This window comes from Manis pentadactyla, chromosome 18 (assembly GCF_030020395.1).
Source record: "Manis pentadactyla isolate mManPen7 chromosome 18, mManPen7.hap1, whole genome shotgun sequence".
Lineage (NCBI taxonomy): Eukaryota > Metazoa > Chordata > Mammalia > Pholidota > Manidae > Manis > Manis pentadactyla.
Window position 1 is genome coordinate 8,349,368 of NC_080036.1, and position 24,666 is coordinate 8,374,033.

At 40.5% G+C, this 24,666-nt stretch overlaps 1 protein-coding gene across 2 annotated transcripts in view; it reads right to left on the reverse strand.

Annotated features, from left to right (window-relative positions):
* Positions 1-1,018: 1,018 nt before the first annotated feature.
* NIPA1 (NIPA magnesium transporter 1) overlaps positions 1,019-24,666 on the reverse strand; it is a 122,361-nt gene continuing 98,713 nt past the window's right edge. For both annotated transcript variants that reach the window (XM_057494745.1, XM_036876978.2), the window contains 2 exons: positions 6,255-6,415; positions 1,019-3,033 (listed from right to left, as the gene is read on the reverse strand). In XM_057494745.1, the coding sequence (XP_057350728.1) occupies positions 2,522-3,033; positions 6,255-6,415 (673 nt within the window). In that variant the 3' untranslated portion in view covers positions 1,019-2,521. The remainder of the gene's footprint in view (positions 3,034-6,254; positions 6,416-24,666) is intronic.

The following is a 24,666-nucleotide window of genomic DNA, read 5'->3' on the forward strand; positions in this document are numbered from 1 at the left end:
AAAATGTTCCATATGTATTTATTTTTGCAGAGACCAATGAGACTCATCACCATTCTAGACCCTTCCCAAAATTCTCATTTGGGGATTTTTTTTCCTCTCAATTCCAAACGAATTATGAAAACATGAATTTGTAAAATAAATACTGTTAAGTAAGAAGCTATATGCTCCATGTCACACTTGAAAATTAGGCTGTTAGACTGCTGTTCATGCCAATTACTTTGAGGCTTGAGTCACACACTTGAAATACAATGCATCCACAATGTGAACTTTGTTCCACTGGCAGGAAAGCTGTCATCCTACTGAAGTAATATGCTGAGATGTAAACCTGGGAGTCTCTAACTGTGCTGGGACCAGTCACCTTCAAGAGGAGAAAGGCCAGTAATACTTTGAGGTTTTGTTTTACCCCCTAAAAATTATAGGGATGATTATGCAGAAAGTATCACCTCCAAGTATCCATGGTATAATCCTGAATAAAAGTAAAATTAGGAACACCAACAGATGCCATTTAAACTAAACTTCACGTGTAAGTTCTAGCAAAAGAAATGTGATCATTTCTATAAGACACATGAACTTTCTCAGTATACTTGTATAACCACATGGATTCTTTTAATATCTCAAACTCCTTATCTAGGAAACTATTTTTATGCCTAAAAGTATACTGATTCAGCTACATTGTATTTTCAGAAAGTTCAGTTCAGTAAATGAAAGCCTACATTCCTAAAAATACTGATAAAAAAAAATTTCAAAGAGTTGATAAAAAAAGAGTGAAGGACTTTTTGAGCATTTATTAACTGTCAGTTAACCTAACATTTAAAACCTTTTAAAAATAATTTTGTTGCTGCTCTTAGTTCACAAATCACTGACAACCCATGACCATCACATGTACTTTTGATTCATTGAAGTGTTCTTTGCTCTACATTAAACTATCTTCATTTTACTTATTCAGCCTCTTTGTTCAACACTTTATGTAACTATTCTTTGGGTCTTTAGAAATGTTGTCTTTGCCTGAAAATTTAGAAATGTTGTCTTTGCCTGAAAAAAACATATTTTCTCCCTCACTGAGTAACTTTAATTGGACATTATTAAATTTCCTGTTCTACGTCACCAAATCTACCTTACCCAGTCCCTTCTTGTAACTTGGCACAGTTCCCTATTTAGATAAAACACTGAACATGAAGTACATGATATCGTGATGAAATATTTACATCACTTTGTGCTTTGTTCCATTTAATACACATGGAAGGTTACTGTAGACAGACAAATGATTTCTTTGATCCAAATACTGGCATAAATAGTGACTATTTTGCATTTCAGAAGTTTAAAGAGAGGTTGGGTGCTCTATCATCTCAAGCAGCAGGGAGATGGCTAAATTGATTGTTGTCATTTTTGCTAGAGATTCTTTTGAAAACTTACCATGTGTGTTCCAATTTGTAGAAACTACCCTAATCTTGCATCCTTCAACTTGTTCCCATATTAAAGGGAACTCAATATATGTGCTATTGAACAATTACTTTCTCATTAACAGCTTTATTAGCACATTAAATAATTTATTTCTTCTGGGTGGCCACAATGCTCACTGAAAGAGAACATGGATATATTTGATACTGGATCCCAGTTACATAGATTGAATGCAAATAAAATACCTCATGTTACTTAGGTCAGTTGTCTTTAATTGGACAATAACTATGTGCTAACAGGGCCAGTTTGCTCTAATGTGTCTTCACCCTCTTCCAACAAATGCATATATTATTTCTAACTGCTTTACACATTTACATTTTGAATAGTGAAGTATTAAAGTATCAAGGAGATTGCATTATTCTAATCTAAGAGAAATATGCACAGCAAAAGTTAAATTAAGCAAATAGTTCAAGTGATAAAGGCACTGAAACTGATCTGAGCTACTGAAAGTCATCCTGTAGATGGAACACCACATCATGTCCATTCACTGTTTTCTCTCCATTTGCAGCTAAAATTTCTTGGAGTGGAAGGTGGGAGAGTCAGCCCATTAGAGGGTTAAAGACAAGTGAATGTATATACCTCTTCTTTGGATGGGCACCTGAATGTTATACATGCTTAATGCAAAATAACAATAGACACACTTACTGTATAGTCAGATTTCAAGACAATAGTTTCTCCCATTTAATGTACTCATCTAAGTAAGAATATCTGCTCCCCTGCAAAGACTAACCAGAAAAAGCCCATCTTTATTTCCTATTTAAATAATGTTAAAATGTTTTAAAAGGAAAGAGTGTTCATGAAAGCTTCCAGGTTAATAACAATAAGCATGAGAATTCTCTCATGAGAGAGATGCCCAGGCAACCACTTAGCAACTTCAGACTGCAGAGGGCTTGGCCCACACCTGCTGCTGAGCAGTGCTCCCTCCCCACTATCCACCAGACCACCATTAATGTACAAGCAATTTTCTACCAGGGATTTAGAGTCTCTTCCACCTCACATCAAACTAGGGCCAGAAACCACAGCCACTTCCTGCTCGTTGAGCCACCCAATCCCTTGTTACATTCTAGTCTGTTTTCATATTAGATTTGTTCATCTCTCCAAGGTTGAAATTGAACTCTTTGAACACCTGTATAAGGACAATCCCAACGGAAACGGTTGTGAACCCACAGGCCATCCCCAAGAAGTCCACCAGGCCCACGTTGCTCCACTCCCGGAAGAGGATGGCAGAGGCCAGCAGGACCAGTGTAGTGAACACGACGTAGTAGATGGCCCCAAAAACAGAGGAGTCGAAACACTCCAGCGCCTTGTTGATGTACCTGAACTGGATGATGATGCTGCAGCCAAGCACAGCCAGGAGCACCAGGCACAGGCCGAGGGCCCGCTGGCTGGACGGGTTGTTGTGGAAGATGTCTTGGGCGGCCAGCCCGATGCCCTTGGTGGAAGGCACGGTGAAACTCCCCAGCAAGGAGCAGATGCTGATGTAGACCATGATGTTGGTGGGCCCATGGGCTGGCGCGATCCAGAAGATGAGCAACAGCAGCATGAGGAGCACGATGCACAGATAGCCCACAAACACTGGAGAACAGATGGAGTTCCTTACTTTAGAGCCAATTCAGCAAACCCTCGGCAGACAGTGCTCCTGTTGGGGGGATCCTTAAGGGCAATGTGGGAAATTAGGGGGAGGGTATCTGTGGGGCCCAGGATACAGACAGTTCCACACATCAAAAACTATCCCACTATCCTCAAAACTTCTGAAGGTCTCCTTGGACTTGTAAGGGAAAATATGCTTTAAATAACCAGAGCCTAGAACCTGTTTTATGTATAAAATAAAATAATTTTTGCATGGATTTAATATGCACTGAATTTTTCAGAACTTCACCAAAGGTTACCCTCCATTGCAGAAGATCCCATTGCTGATGGCAAGATTCCGCTGGTGTCTGAGTCAACAGCATGACACCCCCACTTTGGTTTGTTTTTGCAGCTGCCAGTCTCAGCAACTCCCACACATCTTCTATAATTGTACGTAAGCATTGTTTTATTATAAAGTACTGTCCTGCTATTTCTCCTTCATATTATAGTTAGGGCATTTTATTGTAAATATGCTTTCAATTTAAATCTGGACAGAGAAATAAAGAGAAGCAAAAGTGGTAAATATGTGCAGAAATTTAAAAAATAATAATTTTTTTCTCATTTAAAAAAGATAACTGTCACTAAGCCAAAATAATTGCAGTGTATTGTGAAGCTTTTATAACATGCAAAGAAGTAAAATATACAACAAAAATATAAAGTGAGAGAAATGGAAGTATACTGTAGCCTAGTTCTTAAAAGATATTTTGAAGTTGTATAATATTATTTAAAGGCATACTGTGGTAAGTTAGAGATGCATATTGAAAACCCTAGAGCAGGGAGTTGGCGAACTGCAGCCCATCAGCCAAATTCGGCCTGCCATCTATTTTCCAAAGTAAGTTTCATTGGAACACACACAAATGCAAATTTGCTTCAAAATTATGCACACAAGGTTGTAATTTCTATGAACTTCACTCCCAGATCATGAAGCACTAGGAGCGAGGCCTGACAGTGCTGGGAACACCACAGATACACACACCAAGCAGGCAGTGGAAGTCCCTTATTACCCAAAGGTGGAAAAAAGAACCATAGAGCCCTGATCCTGGGGGAAGATTCAGGAAGATGAACTTACAAATAAGTTCTGAACTAAAATTTCTTCCTGTTAGGCAGGAAAATATATATGAGCAGGGTGGAGAGAGAATTAAGGCCAGTTAAGCCCACTACAGGGAACTCAAGAGTTAACCAGTTAAAATTAGAAACCCAGAAAAGACCCAGAGTTAATGAATTAATCAGTTAAAGCTCGAAAGGCCAGGAGCAACTTGGCATGGAATGTTTGAATATTCGCCAGATAAAGAAAAGTATCTGAGCACAGCCGATGTCTTCATTATGTCAATTAGATCATGCCTTTGTAAGATTTGCTTTAGCTTGCTAAAAGGCCCAGCTATGAACAGCATAATAAAAACAGGAAAGATTCCACCTTAAAGCTAAAATTGCATTTGAAAACACAAGAAGTTAGGAAGTAACTTCACATACTCTTTACCAGACAATAACTCAGCCCACCTTGGAGGCAGGGCAGGCAGTCTTGATTGATACACTCCCAGACCAGGAAGTTGCTATCCTGGGAGGGAATCAGAGCAGTAAATTTCTTGTGTTAAGCTAATTTTGCAGAATTACCTGGAGGACTGATAAGAAACTTAATGTCTCATCAAACATAAACATCTTGAGACCACTTAACAAGTCCACACTCCTAGCCCTTTATCACATTCCTGAAAAATCTTTAAAAAGGGGGAACCCCAACCTTTCAGTGCACACTTCTCTCTGCGGTCGCCCGAACTTTTTAGGTGCATAGACTTTCTCTCCAACCTTTCAGGGCGCCTCTCCTCCCTGAGGTCACCTGTACTTTTTCTCTCTTTAAGTAACTTTAAATAAAACTTTTACTTTATTTCACTACTGTGTCTCTGCCTTCAATTCTTTGTTGTGGCAGGGACAAAAACCGAAGAAAATAAACAATGTCCTCCCTAACATTTTGAGGCAGTTAATTTGACAAAAATTCATTCTGGTGTTTTTTCTTTAGGGAAAAAAATGAGAAAAAATTAGAAACACCTTTATTTTAATAAATTAAGAGTCCAGGAAACCATTTTATATTCCAGATTTTTTTAAAGGTATTCATGTTAAAAAGAGAGACCTTTTTGCTACCATTTTATCTTTGTACCAAATTTTTATGGTGGTATTCAAATCAGAAGTGCTTTGGGTACAAATTATGACCTGAATATAGTGGTATCATCCACATTTATCAAAAAGTAAGAAGCCTTAGATACACTGTTCTGAAAATTACATAAAGTAAATCCTTCAGGACACTCATATCTAGTTTTCTGATTTTTTTTTCATGTCTTTGTACTTTCGTCTCACAGTGTTGGTCTGGAGGAAATAGAAATTTCCGACCAGGATTCCTGCTTGGCCTTAACAGTGCCTGTTGGCTCACTGTATACTATATACGAGCCTATTTGCACATCTGTGGGATGTTTGGGAGGGAGCAGCTGCTCAGTCACAGAAGTACCAGCCCAGGGGAGGGATGGAGAAACACCCATTCTCTCTTCTCCCTGTGTCCTGGTACAAAACTGGGTGGGGATCACCAGTCACAGAGACCCACCTGCAGAGTTCCTCCCGGCACTAGGGGCAGGGGAGTAGAGGGCCTCAGGGAGAGGAGGGAGCCTGGAGGAGGGAAGCCAGGTGGGAGGACTGGGAGAGGACGGGCGGCAGAGGGGAGCCGGAGCAGACAAGAGCCCAAGACCCACTGCCATGAGACTAAAACCTCCGTTTCAGCCCCGAACTTCTTGCCCTTTCCTTTATTCAGTCTAACCAAATTCATACAGAACTTGCCCTGGGTAGGGAACACCCTCCTCCCAGAGCAACAGTTGGAAATATTTTGGCTTTCACATGAGGAAACTCACATTACAATGTTGTGCTTAGAGACAAAAACAATTATAGGAGGATAAGGGAGGCTGGGTGTGGATGTGAGGTCAGAAGGTGGCTGGCCAGCCAGGCCTCCTCCCAGGCTTGAGGCGGCCCTGCGAGGTCCTGCTCTCTCCCACCACCCGTGGGGCACAGGCACTCCTGTGCAAAGATGAACAGAGGCCCTGGGAGGACAGACTCGGGGTGGACCAGTGACCTGGGAAGGATCACACTGGAAAGGGGCGAGCTCTCTTACAGCGCTGTTGGAAAGGACTCACCTGGGTTGGTCAGCTTCTCCTCCAGCTCAGCCTGAGTGGTCACACTCTCTGATTTCGGGGAGTGGATAATCAGCACAACAGAACCTGCACAGCTTAGCAGACACCCCAACTTGCCCAAGATGTTGAGCTTTTCCTTCAGAAGATAAGAGGCTAAAATGGACCTTCAATTAAAAAAAAAGAAAAATGTTAAAATTTATATTATGTGATCTGTTTCTACTAATTGCAGTTATTTCAGAAAAGACACATTATAGCCAAATTTTATTTTTAATTTAGTTTGTAAGAGTAGAAAATATTAGGAATTTATTGAAGTTGTTATTTCTAAACAAAGTGTTGCATATCAATTCATGCAGAAACAGTACATAGCTAATGACTCTTAACTCATAGTGCAATATATTATTTCAGTAGATAAAAAATATGAGAGTAGAAAAAGAAGTTTTATGATTGATCAAAAATAAAAACATTGCTTATTTTTAAAAGGAAACATTTAAAAAACATGTTAAATGGGAAAGTAGGATATGACAACTGTTATAATAATTAACAGTAATTCATGATCATGAACTGAAGTTGAAATAAATTGAGAAAATTCACAAACAAGAAAACATCAAAATGCTAATGATAATGATGAGGAAATACTCAGAAAGTTCTCAAATCCCTCTCCCTCTTGGCAGGTGTGGTGGGGAGCCAAGAAAGCCAAGAAAGGAAACAGGGTTTCTGTTAAAGCTTCAGGAATGTGGAGGAATCACGAGGGGCTTGGGTGCTTGGGATTGAAACAATGTAACAATGTATCCCACCCCCCACCAGGACTCAGTGGTATAGAATGTCTTGTTAATCATAGTCATGAAAGTCCATTAATTTACAATACAGTATCTGGGTAACCTTTACAGAAATGGATTAAAATATAACTAGCATCCTGAATACACGTACAGTGACCTAATAGCTACCACTGCAGCGGTTCCTGGGTGTGGACTTCCCCCTTAGTTTTGTACTAGATGCATAAAAGGAATGGTCCTGCTGTACTCAGGGCTCACACCTTTGGAGATCACTCTCCTCTGAGCCCACCGGTGTTCAATAAACCTCAGCCCTCCAAGACCTCTGAGTGCTGCTTGGTTCTTCTGTCAGCGATCCAGTCCACGTTTTCTGGTTTTCAATAACAGTAATGCATTATGGGGGAAGTGTGGGTGATGGATTTTTTCCTCTAACACCCAAAACTTTAAAAATGTTCGTGCATTATTATTTTTTTTGGTATCATTTATCTACAATTACACGAGGAACATTATGTTTGTTAGGCTCACCCCTTCACCAAGTCCCCCGAACAACCCCCATTACACTCACTGTCCATCAGAAGAGTAAGATGCTGTAGAATCACTACTTGTCTTCTTGGTGTTGCACAGCCCTCCCCATGCCCACCCCCCACATTATACATAGTAAGCATACTGCACCCTTTATTTTTCCCTGCCTTTATCCCTCCCTTCCCACCCATCCTCCCCAGTCCCTTTTCCTTTGGTAACTGTTGGTCCATTATTGGGTTCTGTGATTCTGCAACTGCTTTGTTCCTTCAGTTTTGTCATTGTTCTTATACGCCACATATGAATGAAATTATTTACTACTTGTCTTAATCTGCCTGGCTTATTTCACTGAGCATAATACCCACTAGCTCCATCCATGTTATTGCAAATGGTAGGATTTGTTTTCTTCTTATGGCTGAATAATATTCCATTGTGTATATGTACCACATCTTCTTTATCCATTCATCTACTGATGGACACTTAGGTTGCTTCCATTTATTGGCTATTGTAAATACTGATGTGATAGACATAGGGGTGCATCTGTATTTTTCAAATTGGGCTGCTGCATTCTTAGGGTGAATTCCTAGAAGTGGAATTCCTGGGTCAAAAGGTATTTATTTCTATTTTGAGCTTTTGGAGGAACCTCCATATTGCTTTCCACAATGGTTGAACTAATTTACATTTTCACCAGCAGTGTAGGAGGGTTCCCCTTTCTCCACAACCTCGCCAACATTTCTCGTTGTTTGTCTTTTGGATGGTGGAGATCCTTACTGATGTGAGGTGATATCTCTTGTGGTTTTAATTTGCATTTCTCTGGTGACTAGCGATGTGGAGCATCTTTTCATGAGTCTGTTAGCCATCTGAATTTCTTTTTTGGAGAACTGTCTGTTCAGCTCCTCTGCCCATTTTTTAATTGGATTATTTGTTTTTTATTTGTTGAGGTGTGTGAGCTCTTTATATATTTTAGATGTCAACCCTTTATTGGATCTATCATTTATGAATATATTCTCCCATACTGTAGGATGCCTTTTTGTTCTATTGATGGTGTCCTTTGCTGTACAGAAGCTTTTCAGCTTGATATAGTCCCACGTGTTCATTTTTGCTTTTGTTTCCCTTGCCCGGGGAGATATGTTCCTGAAGAAGTTGCTCATGTTTATGTCCAAGATAACTATGTTTTTTTCTAAGAGTTTCTAAGAGTTTTATGGTTTCATGACTTACATTCAGGTCTTTGATCCATTTCAATTTACTTGTGTTTACAGGGTTAGTGATTCAATTTCATTCTCCTACATGTAGCTGTCCAGTTTTGCCAACACCAGCTGTTGAAGAGGCTGTCATTTCCCCACTGTATGTCCATGGCTCCTTTATCATATATATATATTGACCATACAAGTTTGGGTTAATGTCTGAAGTCTCTATTCTGTTCCACTGGTCTGGCTCTGTTCTTGTGCCAGTACCAAATTGTCTTGATTACTGTGGCTTGGTAGTTGAGCTTGAAGTTGGGGAGCGAGATCCCCCACACTTTATTCTTCCACTCAGGATTGCTTTTGCTATTCGGGCTCTTAGGTGAATTTTTGAACTATTTGTTCCAGTTCGTTGAAAAGTGCTGTTGGTAATTTGATAGAGACTGCACTGAATCTGTGGATTCCTTTGGACAGGATGGCCATTTTGATTATATTAATTCTTCCTAGCCACGAGCATGGGATGAATTTCCATTTGTTAGTGTCCTCCTTAATTTCTCTTAAGAGTGTCTTGTAGTTTTCAGGGTATAGGTTGTTCACTTCCTTGGTTTGGTTTATTCGCAGGTATTTTATTCTTTTTGATGCAATTGTAACTGGAGTTGTATTCCTGATTTCTCTTTTGGTTAGTTCATTGTTAGTGTATAGGAAAGCCACAGATTTCTGTGTATTAATTTTGTATCCTGCAACTTTGCTGAATTCCGATATTAGTTTTAGTAGTTTTGGACTGTAGTCTTTAGGGTTTTTTATGTACAATATCATGTCATCTGCAAATAGTGAGAGTTTAACTTCTTCTTTACCAATCTGGATTCCTTCTATTTCTTTGTTTTGTCTAATTGCCATGGCTAGGACCTCTAGTACTATGTTGAATAACAGTGGGGAGAGTGGGCATGCCTGTCTTGTTCCCAATCTTAGAGGAAAAGCTTTCAGCTTTTTGCTCTTCAGTATGATGTTGACTGTGGGTTTATCATATGTGGCCTTGAGGTACTTGCCCCCTATACCCATTTTGTTGAGTTTTTAACATGAATGGATGTTGAATTTTGTCAAATGCTTTTTCAGCATCTACAGAGATGATTGTGTGGTTTTTGTCCTTTTTGCTTATGTGGTAGATGATGTTGATGGATTTTCGAATGTTGTACCATCCTTGCATTCCTGGGATGAATCCCACTTGGTCATGGTGTATGATTCTCTTGATGTATTTTTGAATTTGGTTTGCTAATATTTTGTTGAGTATTTTTGCATCTATATTCATCAGGGATATTGGTCGGTAGTTTTCTTTTCTTGTGGTGTCTTTGCCTGGTTTTGATATTAGGGTGATGCTGGCTTCATAGAATGAGTTTCTGAGTATTTCTTCCACTTCTATTTTTTGAAAACTTTAAGGAGAATGGGTATTATGTCTTCTCTGTATGTCTGATAAAATTCTGTGGTAAATCCATATGGCCCAGGGGTTTTGCTCTTGGGTAGTTTTTTGATTAACACTTCAATTTTGTTCTGGTAATTGGTCTGTTTAGATTTTCTGTTTCTTCCTTGGTCAGTCTTGGAAGGTTGTATTTTTCTAGGAAGTTGTCCATTTCTTCTAGGTTTTCCAGCTTGTTAGCATATAGGTTTTCATAGTATTCTCTAATAATTTTTTGTATTTCTGTGGGGTCTGTCGTGATATTTCCTTTCTCATTTCTGATTCTGTTGATGTGTGTTGACTCTCTTTTTCTCTTAAGAGGTCTGGCTAGTGGCTTATCTAATTTGTTTATTTTCTCAAAGAACCAGCTCTTGGTTTCATTGATTTTTTTTCTATTGTTTTATTCTTCTCAATTTTATTTATTTCTTCTCTGAACTTTATTATGTCCCTCCTTCTGCTAACTTTTGGCCTCATTTGTTCTTCTTTTTCCAATTTCAATAATTGTGACTTTAGACTATTCATTTGGGATTGTTCTTCCTTTTTTAAATATGCCTGGATTGCTATATACTTTCCTCTTAGGACTGCTTTTTCTGCATCCCACAGAAGTTTTTGCTTTGCATTGTTGTTGTCATTTGTTTCCATATATTGCTTGACCTCAATTTTGATGTGGTTGTTGGTCCTTTGATTATTTAGGAGCATGTTCTTAAGCCTCCATGTGTTTGTGAGCCTTTTTGCTTTCTGTGTACAATTTATTTCTAGTTTTATACCTTTGTGTTCGGAGAAGTTGGTTGGTAGAATTTCAATCTTTTTGAATTTACTGAGGTCTCTTTTTGTGGCCTATTTGTGGTCTATTGCGGAGATTAATTCTGTTAGTATTTGTTTCACATATGTTGGTGCTCCTGTATTGGATGCACATATATTTCTTTTTTTTTTAATTAATTAATTTATTTATTTATTTATTTATTTTTATTGAAGGGTAGTTGACACACAGTATTACATTACATTAGTTTCAGGTGTACAACACAGTGATTCAACATTTATATACATGATAATTCTAGGTACCAGCTATCACCATACCAAGTCGTTACAATATTTTGACTATATTCCTTATGCTATACATTACATCCCGGTTACTTATTTATTTTACAATTGGAAGTGTGTTTATATATATATTTGTGTGTGTGTGTGTGTGTGTGTGTGTGTGTGAGGGCATCTCTCATATTTATTGATCAAATAGTAGTTAACAACAATAAAATTCTGTATAGGGGGGTCAATACTCACTGCACAATCATTAATCCACCCCAAGCCTAATTTTCGTCCAATCTTCTGATGCATAATGAACAAGTTCTTACATGGAGTACAAATTCTTACACAGTGAATAAGTTACATGGTGAACAGTGCAAGGGCAGTCATCACAGAAGCTTTCGGTTTTGTTCATGCATTATGAACTATAAACAGTCAGTTCAAATATGAATATTCATTTGATTTTTAAACTTGATTTATATGTGGATACCACATTTCTCTCTTTATTATTATTATTTTTAATAAAATGCTGAAGTGGTAGGTAGATACGAGATAAAGGTAGAAAACAGAGTTTAGTGTTGTAAGAGAGCAAATGTAGATGATCAGGTGTGTGCCTGTAGACTATGTGTTAATCCGAGCTAGACAAGGGCAATAAACATCCATGTATGCAGAAGATTTCTCTCAGAACATGAGGGGGGAGGTTCTAAGCCTCACCTCTGGATGCACATATATTTCTAAGGGTTATATCCTGTTGTTGGACTGACCCCTTTATCATTATGTAATGTCCTTCTTTATCTCATTACTTTCTTTGTTTTGAAGTCTATTTTGTCTGATACTAGTACTGCAACACCTGCTTTTTTCTCCCTGTTGTTTTCATGTAATATCTTTTTCCATGCCTTGACTTTTAGTCTGTGCATGTCTTTGGGTTTGAGGTGAGTGTCTTGTAAGCAGCATATAGATGGGTCTTGCTTTTTTATCCATTCTTTTACTCTGTGTCTTTTAATTGGTGCACTCAGTCCATTTACATTTCATGGGATTATTGAAAGTTATGTACTTATTGCCATTGCAGGCTTTAGATTTGTGGTTACCAAAGGTTCAAGGTTAGCTTCTTTACTATCTTACTAACTTAACTTGCTTATTGAGCTATTATAAACACAATCTGATGATTCTTTATTTCTCTCCTTTCTTATTCCTCCTCCTCCATTCTTTATATGTTAGGTGTTTTATTCTGTGCTCTTTTGTGTTTCCTTTGACTGCTTTTGTGGGTAGTTGATTTTATGTTTTGCCTTTAGTTAGTATTTGGTTGGTCTGCTTTCTTTGCTGTGATTTTATTTTCTCTGGTGATATCTATTTAGCCTTAGGAGTGCTTCCATCTAGAGCAGTTCCTCTAAAATACCCTGCAGAGGTGGTTTGTGGGAGGCAAATTCCCTCAACTTTTGCTTGTCTGGGAACTGTTTAATCCCTCCTTCATATTTAAATGATAATCGTGCTGCATACAGTATTCTTGGTTCAAGGCCTTTCTGTTTCATTGCATTAAATATATCATGCCATTCTCTTCTGGCCTGTAAGGTTTCTGTTGAGAAGTCTGATGATAGTCTGATAGGTTTTCCTTTGTAGGTGACCTTTTTTCTCTCTCTGGCTGAATACTCTATCCTTGTGCTTGATCTTTGACATTTTGATTATTATGTGTCTTGGTGGTGTCTTCCTTGTGTCTCTTCTTTTTGGAGTTCTGTGGGCTTCCGTGTTCTGAGAGACTATTTCCTCCCCCAGTTTGGGGAAGTTTTCAGCAATTATTCCTTCAAATACACTTTCTATCCCTATTACTCTCTCTTCTTCTTCTGGTATCCCTATGATGTGGATATTTTTCCATTTCAATTGTTCACACAGTTCTCTTAGTATTCTTTCATTCCTGGAGATCCTTTTATCTCTCTCTGCCTCAGCTTCACTACATTCCTGTTCTCTGATTTCTATTCCATTAACGGCCTCTTGCACCATATCTATTCTGCTTTTAAGTCATTCCAGAGATTGTTTCATTTATGTATTTTCCCTCCTTTGCTCTTGCATATTTCTCTGCAGCTCCATCAGCATGGTTATGACCTTTATTTTGGATTCTTTTTCAGGAAGATTGGTTAAATCTATCTCCCCAGGTTCCCTCTCAGTGGATGTCTGCATTATTCTTGTCTGTATCTAGTTCTTCTGCCTTTTCATGGTGTTTGAGGTAGTCATGGGCAGTTGGCACATGTGTCAGCTTGGAGAACAATGTCCCTTCCTGCTTGCCTGTCGCCTCCCCTTCCTGAGAGAACGGCGATCCCTAGCGGCTTGTGTTGGGCAGCTGTGCGCCGACGGGATCTCTGATTCTTGCCCAGCTGCTGTGCAAGAAGCTCTGCGTGGCTGCTCTGGGCGTGGCTGCTCTGAGGCTGCTGCTCTGCTATGGCGGGTCTGCACCAGTGGGGGAACGGGCGGGCGGCTGTTTATCGCCGTGAGGGGCCTCAGAGCTGTGCTGCTGCCCAGGGGCTTAGGGCGCCTGAAGTTCCCCAGGATTCCCAGCTGCTGGGCTACGTGTCCCGGGATGCTTCCGTCCAGCTGTGATGCTACTGTCCCTTTAAGACTTTCAAAAAGCACTCGTTTTCCTTTTGTCCCAGGGGTGCCGGCTGTGGGAACCCACTCACAGGTTTTACTGTTCTGTTTCTCTAATATCCAGCACCCCACGCACTGTGTGCACTCCCAGTGTGGATGACTAGGTTTGGGTATTTAGCAGGCCTGGGCTCCCTCTCCCTCCCCTCTCTGACTCCACTCCTCCCACTGGGGAGCTGGGGTGAGGGGCCTCGGGTCCTACCGGGCCGCAGTTTGTATCTTGCCCCCTTCGTGAGGCACTGGGTTCTCGCAGGTGTGGATGTAGCCTGGCTGTTGTCGTGTATCTTCTGGTCTTTTAGGAATAGTTTAATTTGTTGTATTTTCAAAAATATGTATGGTTTTGGGAGATTTCCACTGCCCTACTCACGCCTCCACTCACGCCGCCATCTTGGCTTCTCCTCACATTACTTTTTTAATGCAAAAAAAAATATTCCTCATAAAACATAATCTTAAGGCTGTTAATATGTTTCTTCTCTATTTCCCTGTATAGCATCAGTGTACAGTTTGAATCGGAATACTTGGGTTTTGGTAGTTCATGGAACTGGTCATTGTTACTTTGCTGTTGTCTCCCTTTGACACATAGGGAACATGGACATCCACAGGGATGGCAAACAGGGCACATACTGGATTATTTCCTTTTTAATCCTCGTTTTACAGATGAAGAAACTGAGCCTCAGATAAGGTTAGTATTGGACCCAAGGCTCCAAATCAGAGAAGAGGTGAAACCATATGATTCCATACCCCTAAAGCCAAAGCTCCCCTTTTCCCTTACACCACTTTTTCCTCTGTCCCTCAACAGTCTGGCCTTGAGGAGACCCCAGTGGTGTAGCTGGAGGAATAAGCAGCATCACTGAGAGAACCAACAAATAAGAATACTCAGTGGGGTGTCAAGTTGAGGGGTCCACGTAGCTGCACAGAGCAATGGGAGGCTCTCAGAGCAAGAGGTGGTCCTGGAGTGGCCTGGGGTAATGGGCGGTCCATGCCGGGGCGGGAAGGAGCTGCCCCTGCGAGAAAGCAGAGCAACAGGAATGAGCCTGGGCCGTGAGCCCAGCCCATCCACTTCCACTCTAAAATACCAGAGGACAAATTAAGCAGTACTATGAAATAGTAATAAAAAATACAGTGTATTAATAGAAAATCTGAAGTATAGTAAGGCTAATAGATCAGGAAACAACTGTCATTAAAAAGACAGTTGATTGCTCACAGGTCTCAAATAAATAATTTTTTATTTTATTTATCTGACCCTGAAGAGAGCACACATGCACACCGTCAACACACCATGCAGGGCCAAACGATGAAGCACTGGCATGTCAGGAGGCAGGGTGAGGGGGAACGGTGGTACGAGCCTTTGTTGTCATTTCTGTGGGAAGGAACTGGTGGGACAGGATACACAGGGTTAGGACTGGCTAATGTAATTTCAAGACTCTCGGGCATGTCCCTAGTTGTATGGTCCCTGACCCAGGGGAGATTAGGGACAGGATGGCAACTCAGAGTGTGAGTCCCATAAAGGAGGTGGTTGGGGTGGGCTCTGGACTGGTTGGTTTGCATTAGGAAAGCATGCCCACCTGCTGCAGGGACGACAGGCTAGGCAGGACAAAGCAAGGTAGCTGTCACTGGATCGTGCAGAACAAGGTTGGCTGCTATGTGCATGTGGGGCAGACGTTAGAGCACCAAGTTTAGAGAAGCTAGTGCCAACACAGTATTGTGTCATTGGAAGACACACTAGGACAGGATGTGGGCAGCTACTTACCTCATTGAGAATTAGTCCTTGCCTTCCCCTCTGCAGCTAGGAATGGACAATCCCATGGTGGCTGGAATGGGGCAGAACATCTACCTCCCCAGCAGGAAATGACAAACTGCCAAGCTCAAACCCTTACTCCTCTCACTCTTCATGGCCTAAGTAACTGTAACCTGATTTCTGACCTGAGATTAAGTGAAAAGCATTTGAAGGCTCTTTGACTTAAATCAAGAGTCAGCACACTATATACCACAGGCCCATTCCAGTCCCCCACCTGTTTTGTAAATAATGTCTCATTGGATCCTAGTCATGTTCCTGCATTTAGTCTGGTCTGTGGTTACTTTCCACTGCAATGGTAGAGTCGAGCCCACAAAGCCTGAAATATTATTTTATTTTATTTATCTGGCCCTTAACAGAAAAAAATATGCTATTCCCTCAGTTAAATGGTTAAATGGTCAGCAAAACTGATCGCATAGCTACCTGGAAAGCTTGCCTGGAAGGGAGGCACAAGTTACATGCTGGCTGGCATCAGAGTCATAACAACACAGAGGAGCAGTGAGGGCTGGGAGAAGGGCTGGGAGAACGGCTGGGATGGAAGGATAGAGTGGGGAGAAGTGTGATGAAGAAAAGGCAATGGAAAGAGGGGTGAAGGAATCAAATGCCAAGAGAAAGTCAATTAACTACCTTAAAAAACTTACAGTAATGGCAACGAACAAAAAGTGTGCTGTAGAATTTAAAGCAGGGACTCAGAGAGATAATCTTACACTTATGTTGATAGCAGCATTTTTTTACAATAACAAAAAGATGGATGCAACCCAAGTGTCCATCAATGGACGAATGGATATCCAAAATGTGGTCAGTACACACAATGGCATAGTGTCAGTCTTAAGAAAGGAAGGGGATTCTGACACATGCTACACCATGGATGAACCTGGACACATTATGCTCAGGGAAATAAGCAGTCAGAAAAGACAAATACTGTATGATCCACTTGTATAATAAGCACCTAGAGTAGTCAAATTCATAGAGATAGAAAGTAGAATGATGTTTGCCAGTGTCTGGGGAAGGAGTATTGGGTAATTAGTGCTTAATGGGTAGAGAGTGTCAGTTCTACAAGGTAAATAGAGCTATAGAGATGAATGGTGGTGATGACCGTACATTATGAACATATTTGAAACCACTGAACAGCACACTTAAAAATGGTTGATGGGGAGAGGGGCGGAAGATGGCGGCGTGAGTAGAGCAGCGGAAATATCCTCCCAAAACAACATATATCTATGAAAATATAACAAAGACAACCCTTCCTAGAATAAAGACCAGAGGACACAGGACAATATCCAGACCACATCCGCACCTGAGAGAACCCAGCGCCTCGCGAAGGGGGTAAGATACAAGCCCCGGCCCCGCGGGAGCCAACTGCCCCTCCCCCCAGCTCCCGGCGGGAGAAGAGCAGGCAGAGCGGGAGGGAGACGGAGCCCAGAACTGCCGAGCACCCAGCCCCAGCCATCCGGGCCAGAGCGCAGACAGAGTGCGTGCCCAGGGGGCCCTGGATACTAGGGAAACAGGGCAGAAAGACCGGTGAGCAGAGGACTGAGGCTGGCACCGGAGAATAAAGAAAAACGAAAAACCACCTTTTTTTTTTAATTAAAAACTTTTTTTTTTTTAAATTAAAAAAATTTTTTTTTCTTTTTTTTTTTGGTGGGCGTTGTTTTGTTTTCGCGGGTGCTTTTTGGAAGTCTTAAAGGGGCAGGGCGGGTCACTTAATCCAGAGGTAGGGAATCCGGGGATCTCTGGGCACCCTAACCCCTGGGCTGCAGGGAGCAGGGAGGCCCCTTACGGAGATAAATAGCCTCCCAGCAGCTCGTGCTCCAACGCGACTCCACCATTTTGGAGCAGCTGCCCGAGCCAGGCCACGCCCACAGCAACAGCGGAGATTAACTCCATAGCAGCCGGGCAGGAAGCAGAAGCCCTGTCTGCGCGCAGCTGCGCAGCACAAGCCACTAGAGGCCGCTGTTCTCCCAGGAGAGGAGGGCCACAAACCAACAAGAAAGGAAGTCCTTCCAGCCGTCACTCGTCCCAGTTCTGCAGACTATTCCTATCACCATGAAAAGGCAAAGCTACAGGCAGACAAAGATCACACAGACAACACCAGAGAAGGAGACAGACCTAACCAATCTCCCTGAAAAAGAATTCAAAATAAGAATCATAAACATGCTGACAGAGATGCAGAGAAATACGCAAGAGAAATGGGATGAAGTCCGGAAGGAGATCACAGATGCCAGAAAGGAGATCGCAGAAATGAAACAAACTCTGGAAGGGTTTATAAGCAGAATGGATAGGATGCAAGAGGCCATTGATGGAATTGAAATCAGAGAACAGGAACGCATAGAAGGTGACATAGAGAGAGACAAAAGGATCTCCAGGAATGAAACAATATTAAGAGAACTGTGTGAACAATCCAAAAGGAACAATATCCGTATTATAGGGGTCCCAGTAGAAGAAGAGAGAGGAAAAGGGATGGAAAGTATCTTAGAAGAAATAATTGCTGAAAACTTCCCCACAATGGGGGAGGAAGTAATCGAACAGACCACGGAAATACACAGAACCCCCAACAGAAAGGATCCAAGAAGGGCAACACCAAGACACATAATAATTAAAATGGCAAAGATCAAGGACAAGGAAAGACTGTTAAAGGCAGCTAGAGGGAAAAAGGTCACCTATAAAGGGAAACCCATTAGGCTAACATCAGACTTCTCAGCAGAAACCCTACAGGCCAGAAGAGAATGGCATGATATATTTAATACAATGAAACAGAAGGGCCTTGAACCAAGGATACTGTATCCAGCACGACTATCATTCAAATATGACGGTGGGATTAAACAATTCCCAGACAAACAAAAGCTGAGGGAATTTGCTTTCCACAAACCACCTCTACAGAACATCTTACAGGGACTGCTCTAGATGGGAGCACTCCTAGAAAGAGCACAGCACAAAACACCCAACATATGAAGAATCGAGGAGGAGGAACAAGAAGGGAGAGAAGAAAAGAATCTCCAGACAGTGTATATAAAAGCTCAATAAGTGAGCTAAGTTACGCAGTAAGATACTAAAGAGGCTAACCTTGAACCTTTGGTAACCACGAATTTAAAGCCTGCAATGGCAATCAGTACATATCTTTCAATAGTCACCCTAAATGTTAATGGGTTGAATGCACCAATCAAAAGACACAGAGTAACAGAATGGATAAAAAAGCAAGACCCATCTATATGCTGCTTACAAGAAACTCACCTCAAACGCAAAGACATGTACAGACTAAAAGTCAAGGGATGGAAAAACATATTTTAAGCAAACAACAGTGAGAAGAAAGCAGGGGTTGCAGTACTAATATCAGACAAAATAGACTTCAAAACAAAGAAAGTAACAAAAGATAAAGAAGGACACTACATAATGATAAAGGGCTCAGTCCAACAAGAGGATATAACCATTCTAAATATATATGCACCCAACACAGGAGCACCAGCATATGTGAAACAAATACTAACAGAAATAAAGGGGGATATAGACTGCAATGCATTCATTCTAGGAGACTTCAACACACCACTCACCCCAAAGGATAGATCCACTGGGCAGAAAATAAGTAAGGACACGGAAGCACTGAACAACACAGTAGAGCAGATGGACCTAATAGACATCTATAGAACTCTACATCCAAAAGCAGCGGGATATACATTCTTCTCAAGTGCACATAGAACATTCTACAGAATAGACCACATACTAGGCCACAAAAAGAGCCTCAGAAAATTCCAAAAGATTGAAATCCTACCAACCAACTTTTCAGACCACAAAGGCATAAAACTTGAAATAAACTGTACAAAGAAAGCAAAGAGGCTCACAAACACATGGAGGCTTAACAACACGCTCCTAAATAATCAATGGATCGATGACCAAATCAAAATGGAGATCCAGCAATATATGGAAACAAATGACAACAACAACACTAAGCCCCAACTTCTGTGGGACACAGCAAAAGCAGTCTTAAGAGGAAAGTATATAGCAATCCAAGCATATTTAAAAAAGGAAGAGCAATCCCAAATGAATGGTCTAATGTCACAATTATCGAAATTGGAAAAAGAAGAACAGATGAGGCCTAAGGTCAGCAGAAGGAGGGACATAATAAAGATCAGAGAAGAAATAAATAAAATTGAGAAGAATAAAACAATAGCAAAAATCAATGAAACCAAGAGCTGGTTCTTCGAGAAAATAAACAAAATACATAAGCCTCTAGCCAGACTTATTAAGAAGAAAAGAGAGTCAAGACAAATCAACAGTATCAGAAACGAGAAAGGAAAAATCACGACGGACCCCACGGAAATGCAAAGAATTATTGGAGAATACTATGAAAACCTATATGCTAACACGCTGGGAAACCTAGGAGAAATGGACAAATTCCGAGAAAAATATAACCTTCCAAGATTGACCCAGGAAGAAACAGAAAATCTAAACAGACCAATTACCAGCAACAAAATTGAAGCGGTAATCAAAAACTACCAAAGAACAAAACCCCCGGGCCAGATGGATTTACCTCGGAATTTTATCAGACATACAGGGAAGACATAATACCCATTCTCCTTAAAGTTTTCCAAAAAATAGAGGAGGAGGGGATACTCCCAAACTCATTCTATGAAGCTAACATCACCCTAATACCAAAACCAGGCAAAGACCCCACCAAAAAAGAAAACTACAGACCAATATCCCTGATGAACGTAGATGCAAAAATACTCAACAAAATATTAGCGAAACGAATTCAAAAATAAATCAAAAGGATCATGCACCATGTCCAAGTGGGATTCATCCCAGGGATGCAAGGATGTTACAACATTTGAAAGTCCATCAACATCATCCACCACATCAACAAAAAGAAAGACAAAAACCACATGATCATCTCCATAGATGCTGAAAAACCATTTGACAAAGTTCAACATCCTTTCATGTTAAAAACTCTCAGCAAAATGGGAATAGAGGGCAAGTACCTCAACATAATAAAGGCCATCTATGATAAACCCACAGCCAACATTATATTGAACAGCGAGAAGCTGAAAGCATTTCCGCTGAGATCGGGAACTAGACAGGGATGCCCACTCTCTCCACTGTTATTTAACATAGTACTGGAGGTCCTAGCCACGGCAATCAGACAAAATAAAGAAATACAAGGAATCCAGATTGGTAAAGAAGAAGTTAAACTGTCACTATTTGCAGATGACATGATACTGTACATAAAAAACCCTAAAGACTCCACTCCAAAACTATTAGAACTGATATCGGAATACAGCAAAGTTGCAGGATACAAAATCAACAGACAGAAATCTGTGGCTTTCCTATATACTAACAATGAACCAACAGAAAGAGAAATCAGGAAAACAACTCCATTCACAATTGCATCCAAAAAAATAAAATACTTAGGAATAAACCTAACCAAAGAAGTGAAAGACTTATACTCTGAAAACTACAAGTCACTCTTAAGAGAAATTAAAGGGGACACTAACAGATGGAAACTCATCCCATGCTCGTGGCTAGGAAGAATTAATATCGTCAAAATGGCCATCCTGCCCAAAGCAATATACAGATTTGATGCAATCCCTATGAAACTACCAGCAACATTCTTCAATGAACTGGAACAAATAATTCAAAAATTCATATGGAAACACCAAAGACCCCGAATAGCCAAAGCAATCCTGAGAAAGAAGAATAAAGTAGGGGGGATCTCACTCCCCAACTTCAAGCTCTACTATAAAGCCATAGTAATCAAGAAAATTGGGTACTGGCACAAGAGCAGAGCCACAGAAAAATGGAACAGACTAGAGAATCCAGACATTAACCCAGACATATATGGTCAATTAATATTTGATAAAGGAGCCATGGACATACAATGGCGAAATGACAGTCTCTTCAAAAGGTGGTGCTGGCAAAACTGGACAGCTACATGTAGGAGAATGAAACTGGACCATTGTTTAACCCCATATACAAAAGTAAACTCAAAATGGATCAAACACCTGAATGTAAGTCATGAAACCATTAAACTCTTGGAAGAAAACATAGGCAAAAACCTCTTAGACATAAACATGAGTGACCTCTTCTTGAACATATCTCCCCGGGCAAGGAAAACAACAGCAAAAATGAGTAAGTGGGACTATATTAAGATGAAAAGCTTCTGTACAGCAAAAGACACCATCAATAGAACAAGAAGGATCCCTACAGTATGGGAGAATATATTTGAAAATGACACATCTGATAAAGGCTTGACGTCCAGAATATATAAGGAGCTGACACGCCTCAACAAACAAAAAACAAATAACCCAATTAAAAAATGGGCAGAGGAACTGAACAGACAGTTCTCCAAAAAAGAAATACAGATGGCCAACAGACACATGAAAAGATGCTCCACATCGCTAGTCACCAGAGAAATGCAAATTAAAACTACAATGAGGTATCACCTCACACCAGTAAGGATGGCTGCCATCCAAAAGACAAACAACAACAAATGTTGGCGAGGCTGTGGAGAAAGGGGAACCCTCCTACACTGCTGGTGGGAATGTAAGTTAGTTCAACCATTGTGGAAAGCAGTATGGAGGTACATCAAAATGCTCAAAACAGACTTACCATTTGACCCAGGAATTCCACTCCTAGGAATTTACCCTAAGAACGCAGCAATCAAGTTTGAGAAAGACAGATGCACCCCTATGTTTATTGCAGCACTATTTACAATAGCCAAGAATTGGAAGCAACCTAAATGTCCATCAATAGATGAATGGATAAAGAAGATGTGGTACATACACACAATGGAATACTACTCAGCCATAAGAAAAGGGCAAATCCAATCATTTGCAGCAACATGGATGGAGCTAGAGGGTATTATGCTCAGTGAAACAAGCCAAGCGGAGAAAGAGAAATACCAAATGATTTCACTTATCTGTGGAATATAAGAACAAAGGAAAAACTGAAGGAACAAAACAGCAGCAGAATCACAGAACTCAAGAATGGACTAACAGGTACCAAAGGGAAAGGGACTGGGGAGCATGGGTGGGTAGGGAGGGATAAGGTGGGGAGAAGTAGGGAGGTATTAAGATTAACATACATGGGGGGGTAGGAGAAAAGGGAGGGCTGTACAACACAGAGAAGGCAAGTAGTGATTCTACAACATTTTGCTATGCTGATGGACAGTGACTGTAAAGGGGTTTATAGGGGAGACCTGGTATAGGGGAGAGCCTAGTAAACATAATATTCATCATGTAAGTGTAGATTAGTGATACCAAAAACAAAGCAAAAAAAAAAAACGGCAGTTCCTATGTGGTAACCTCCAATGAGTTCTACACAAGGGTATAAAGGGCATATAAAAGTGTAGGCAAAGGGTCTGTTTGTGTTTATACAGAGGATCAAAGCCTAATTGGGCTACCCCGAAAATGAACTAAGATATGATATGAAAAAGAACTTCCAACATCTGCACTCTCTGGAAGACTCATGCCAGAAGATGATCATCAAAAAACCCCAACAAAGATCCACACACTGCTACAGCTGTAGATGCACTCATCCCACCAGTTCCTGGACTTGCCATGGGAATGAGGAAGGAGATATCTAAGCTGGCCTGTGCATACAGTAAAACAACAAATTTGACTGGATCTATACTGTTGGAACTCAACCAAGAATTTGGAGAAGTGCAAATTGTAGCGCTCCAAAGTCTTACAACTACAGACTATTTACTGTTAAAAGAACATATGGCATGTGAACATTCCCCAGGAATGGGTTGTTTTAATTTGTCTGATTTCTCTCAGACTGTTCAAGTTCAGTTGGACAATATCCACCATATCATAGATAAGTTTTCACAAATGCCTAAGGTGCCTAACTGGTTTTCTTGGTTTCACTGGAGATGGCTGGTAATTACAGATATGCTTCAGTTATGTAACTATACTCCTATTATGTTAATGTGTGTGCACAATTTAAGTAGTAGCTTAAAACCTATACATGCTGAAGTTACTCTACAAGAAGATATGTCAAAGAAATAATCAATCTTCCCATGTTTTCTTCCGCCTGCTACTTCTATAGCTTTTCTTCTTCCTTCCTAATTACAACCCTTAAATAGAATTCATGCCTCATATCAAATTTACCGAGTATCATAATTCTTCCAAGTGGTAAAGATACCTCAAGACAAATGCTGGGCATAGAAGCCACAGGGCATAAATATGCAAAGAAGTAAAAAGCTAACCTTTTCAAACAATAAGGCTTCCCTCTCACTTACCAACTTCACATTTCCCTGTATGGCCCCGGAAGATGACTGGTTAGCCAGAGACAGGTAAGATTCCTCAAGGGAGGAACAACCTAAGACAGGCACAGTCGCAGGGGGGGATCAGGTGAGAAATTGGGAATCAACAGAGGTGAGGCTTAGAACCTCACCCCCCCTGTTCTGAGAGAAATCTTCTGCATCCGTGGATGTTTTATTGCCCTTGTCTAGCTTGGATTAACACATAGTCTACAGGCACACACCTGATCATCTATATTTGCTCTCTTACAACACTAAACTATGTTTTCTACCTTTATCTTGTATCTACCTACCACTTCAGCATTTTATTAAAAATAATAATAATAAAGAGAGAAATGTGGTATCCACATATAAATCAAGTATAAAAACCAAATGAGTATTCATATTTGAACTGACTGTTTAGAGTTCATAATGCATGAGCAAAACCGAAAGTTTCTGTGATGACTGCCCTTGTACTGTTCACTATGTAACTTATTCATTATGTAAGAATTTGTTCTACATGTAAGAACTTGTTTGTTATGCCTCAGAAGATTGGAGACTGACGAAAATTAGGCTTGGGGTGGATTAATGATTGTGCATTGAGCATTGACTCCCCTATACAGAATTTTATTGTCATTAACAACCATTTGATCAATAAATATGAGATGCCCTCACAAAAAAAAAAAAAAAAAAAAAAAAAGGACAGACTTCCAATGGTAAAATAAATAAGTAACCGGGATGTAATGTATAGCATAAGGAATATAGTCAAGATATTGTAACAGCTTGGTAGGGTGATAGCTGGAACCTAGA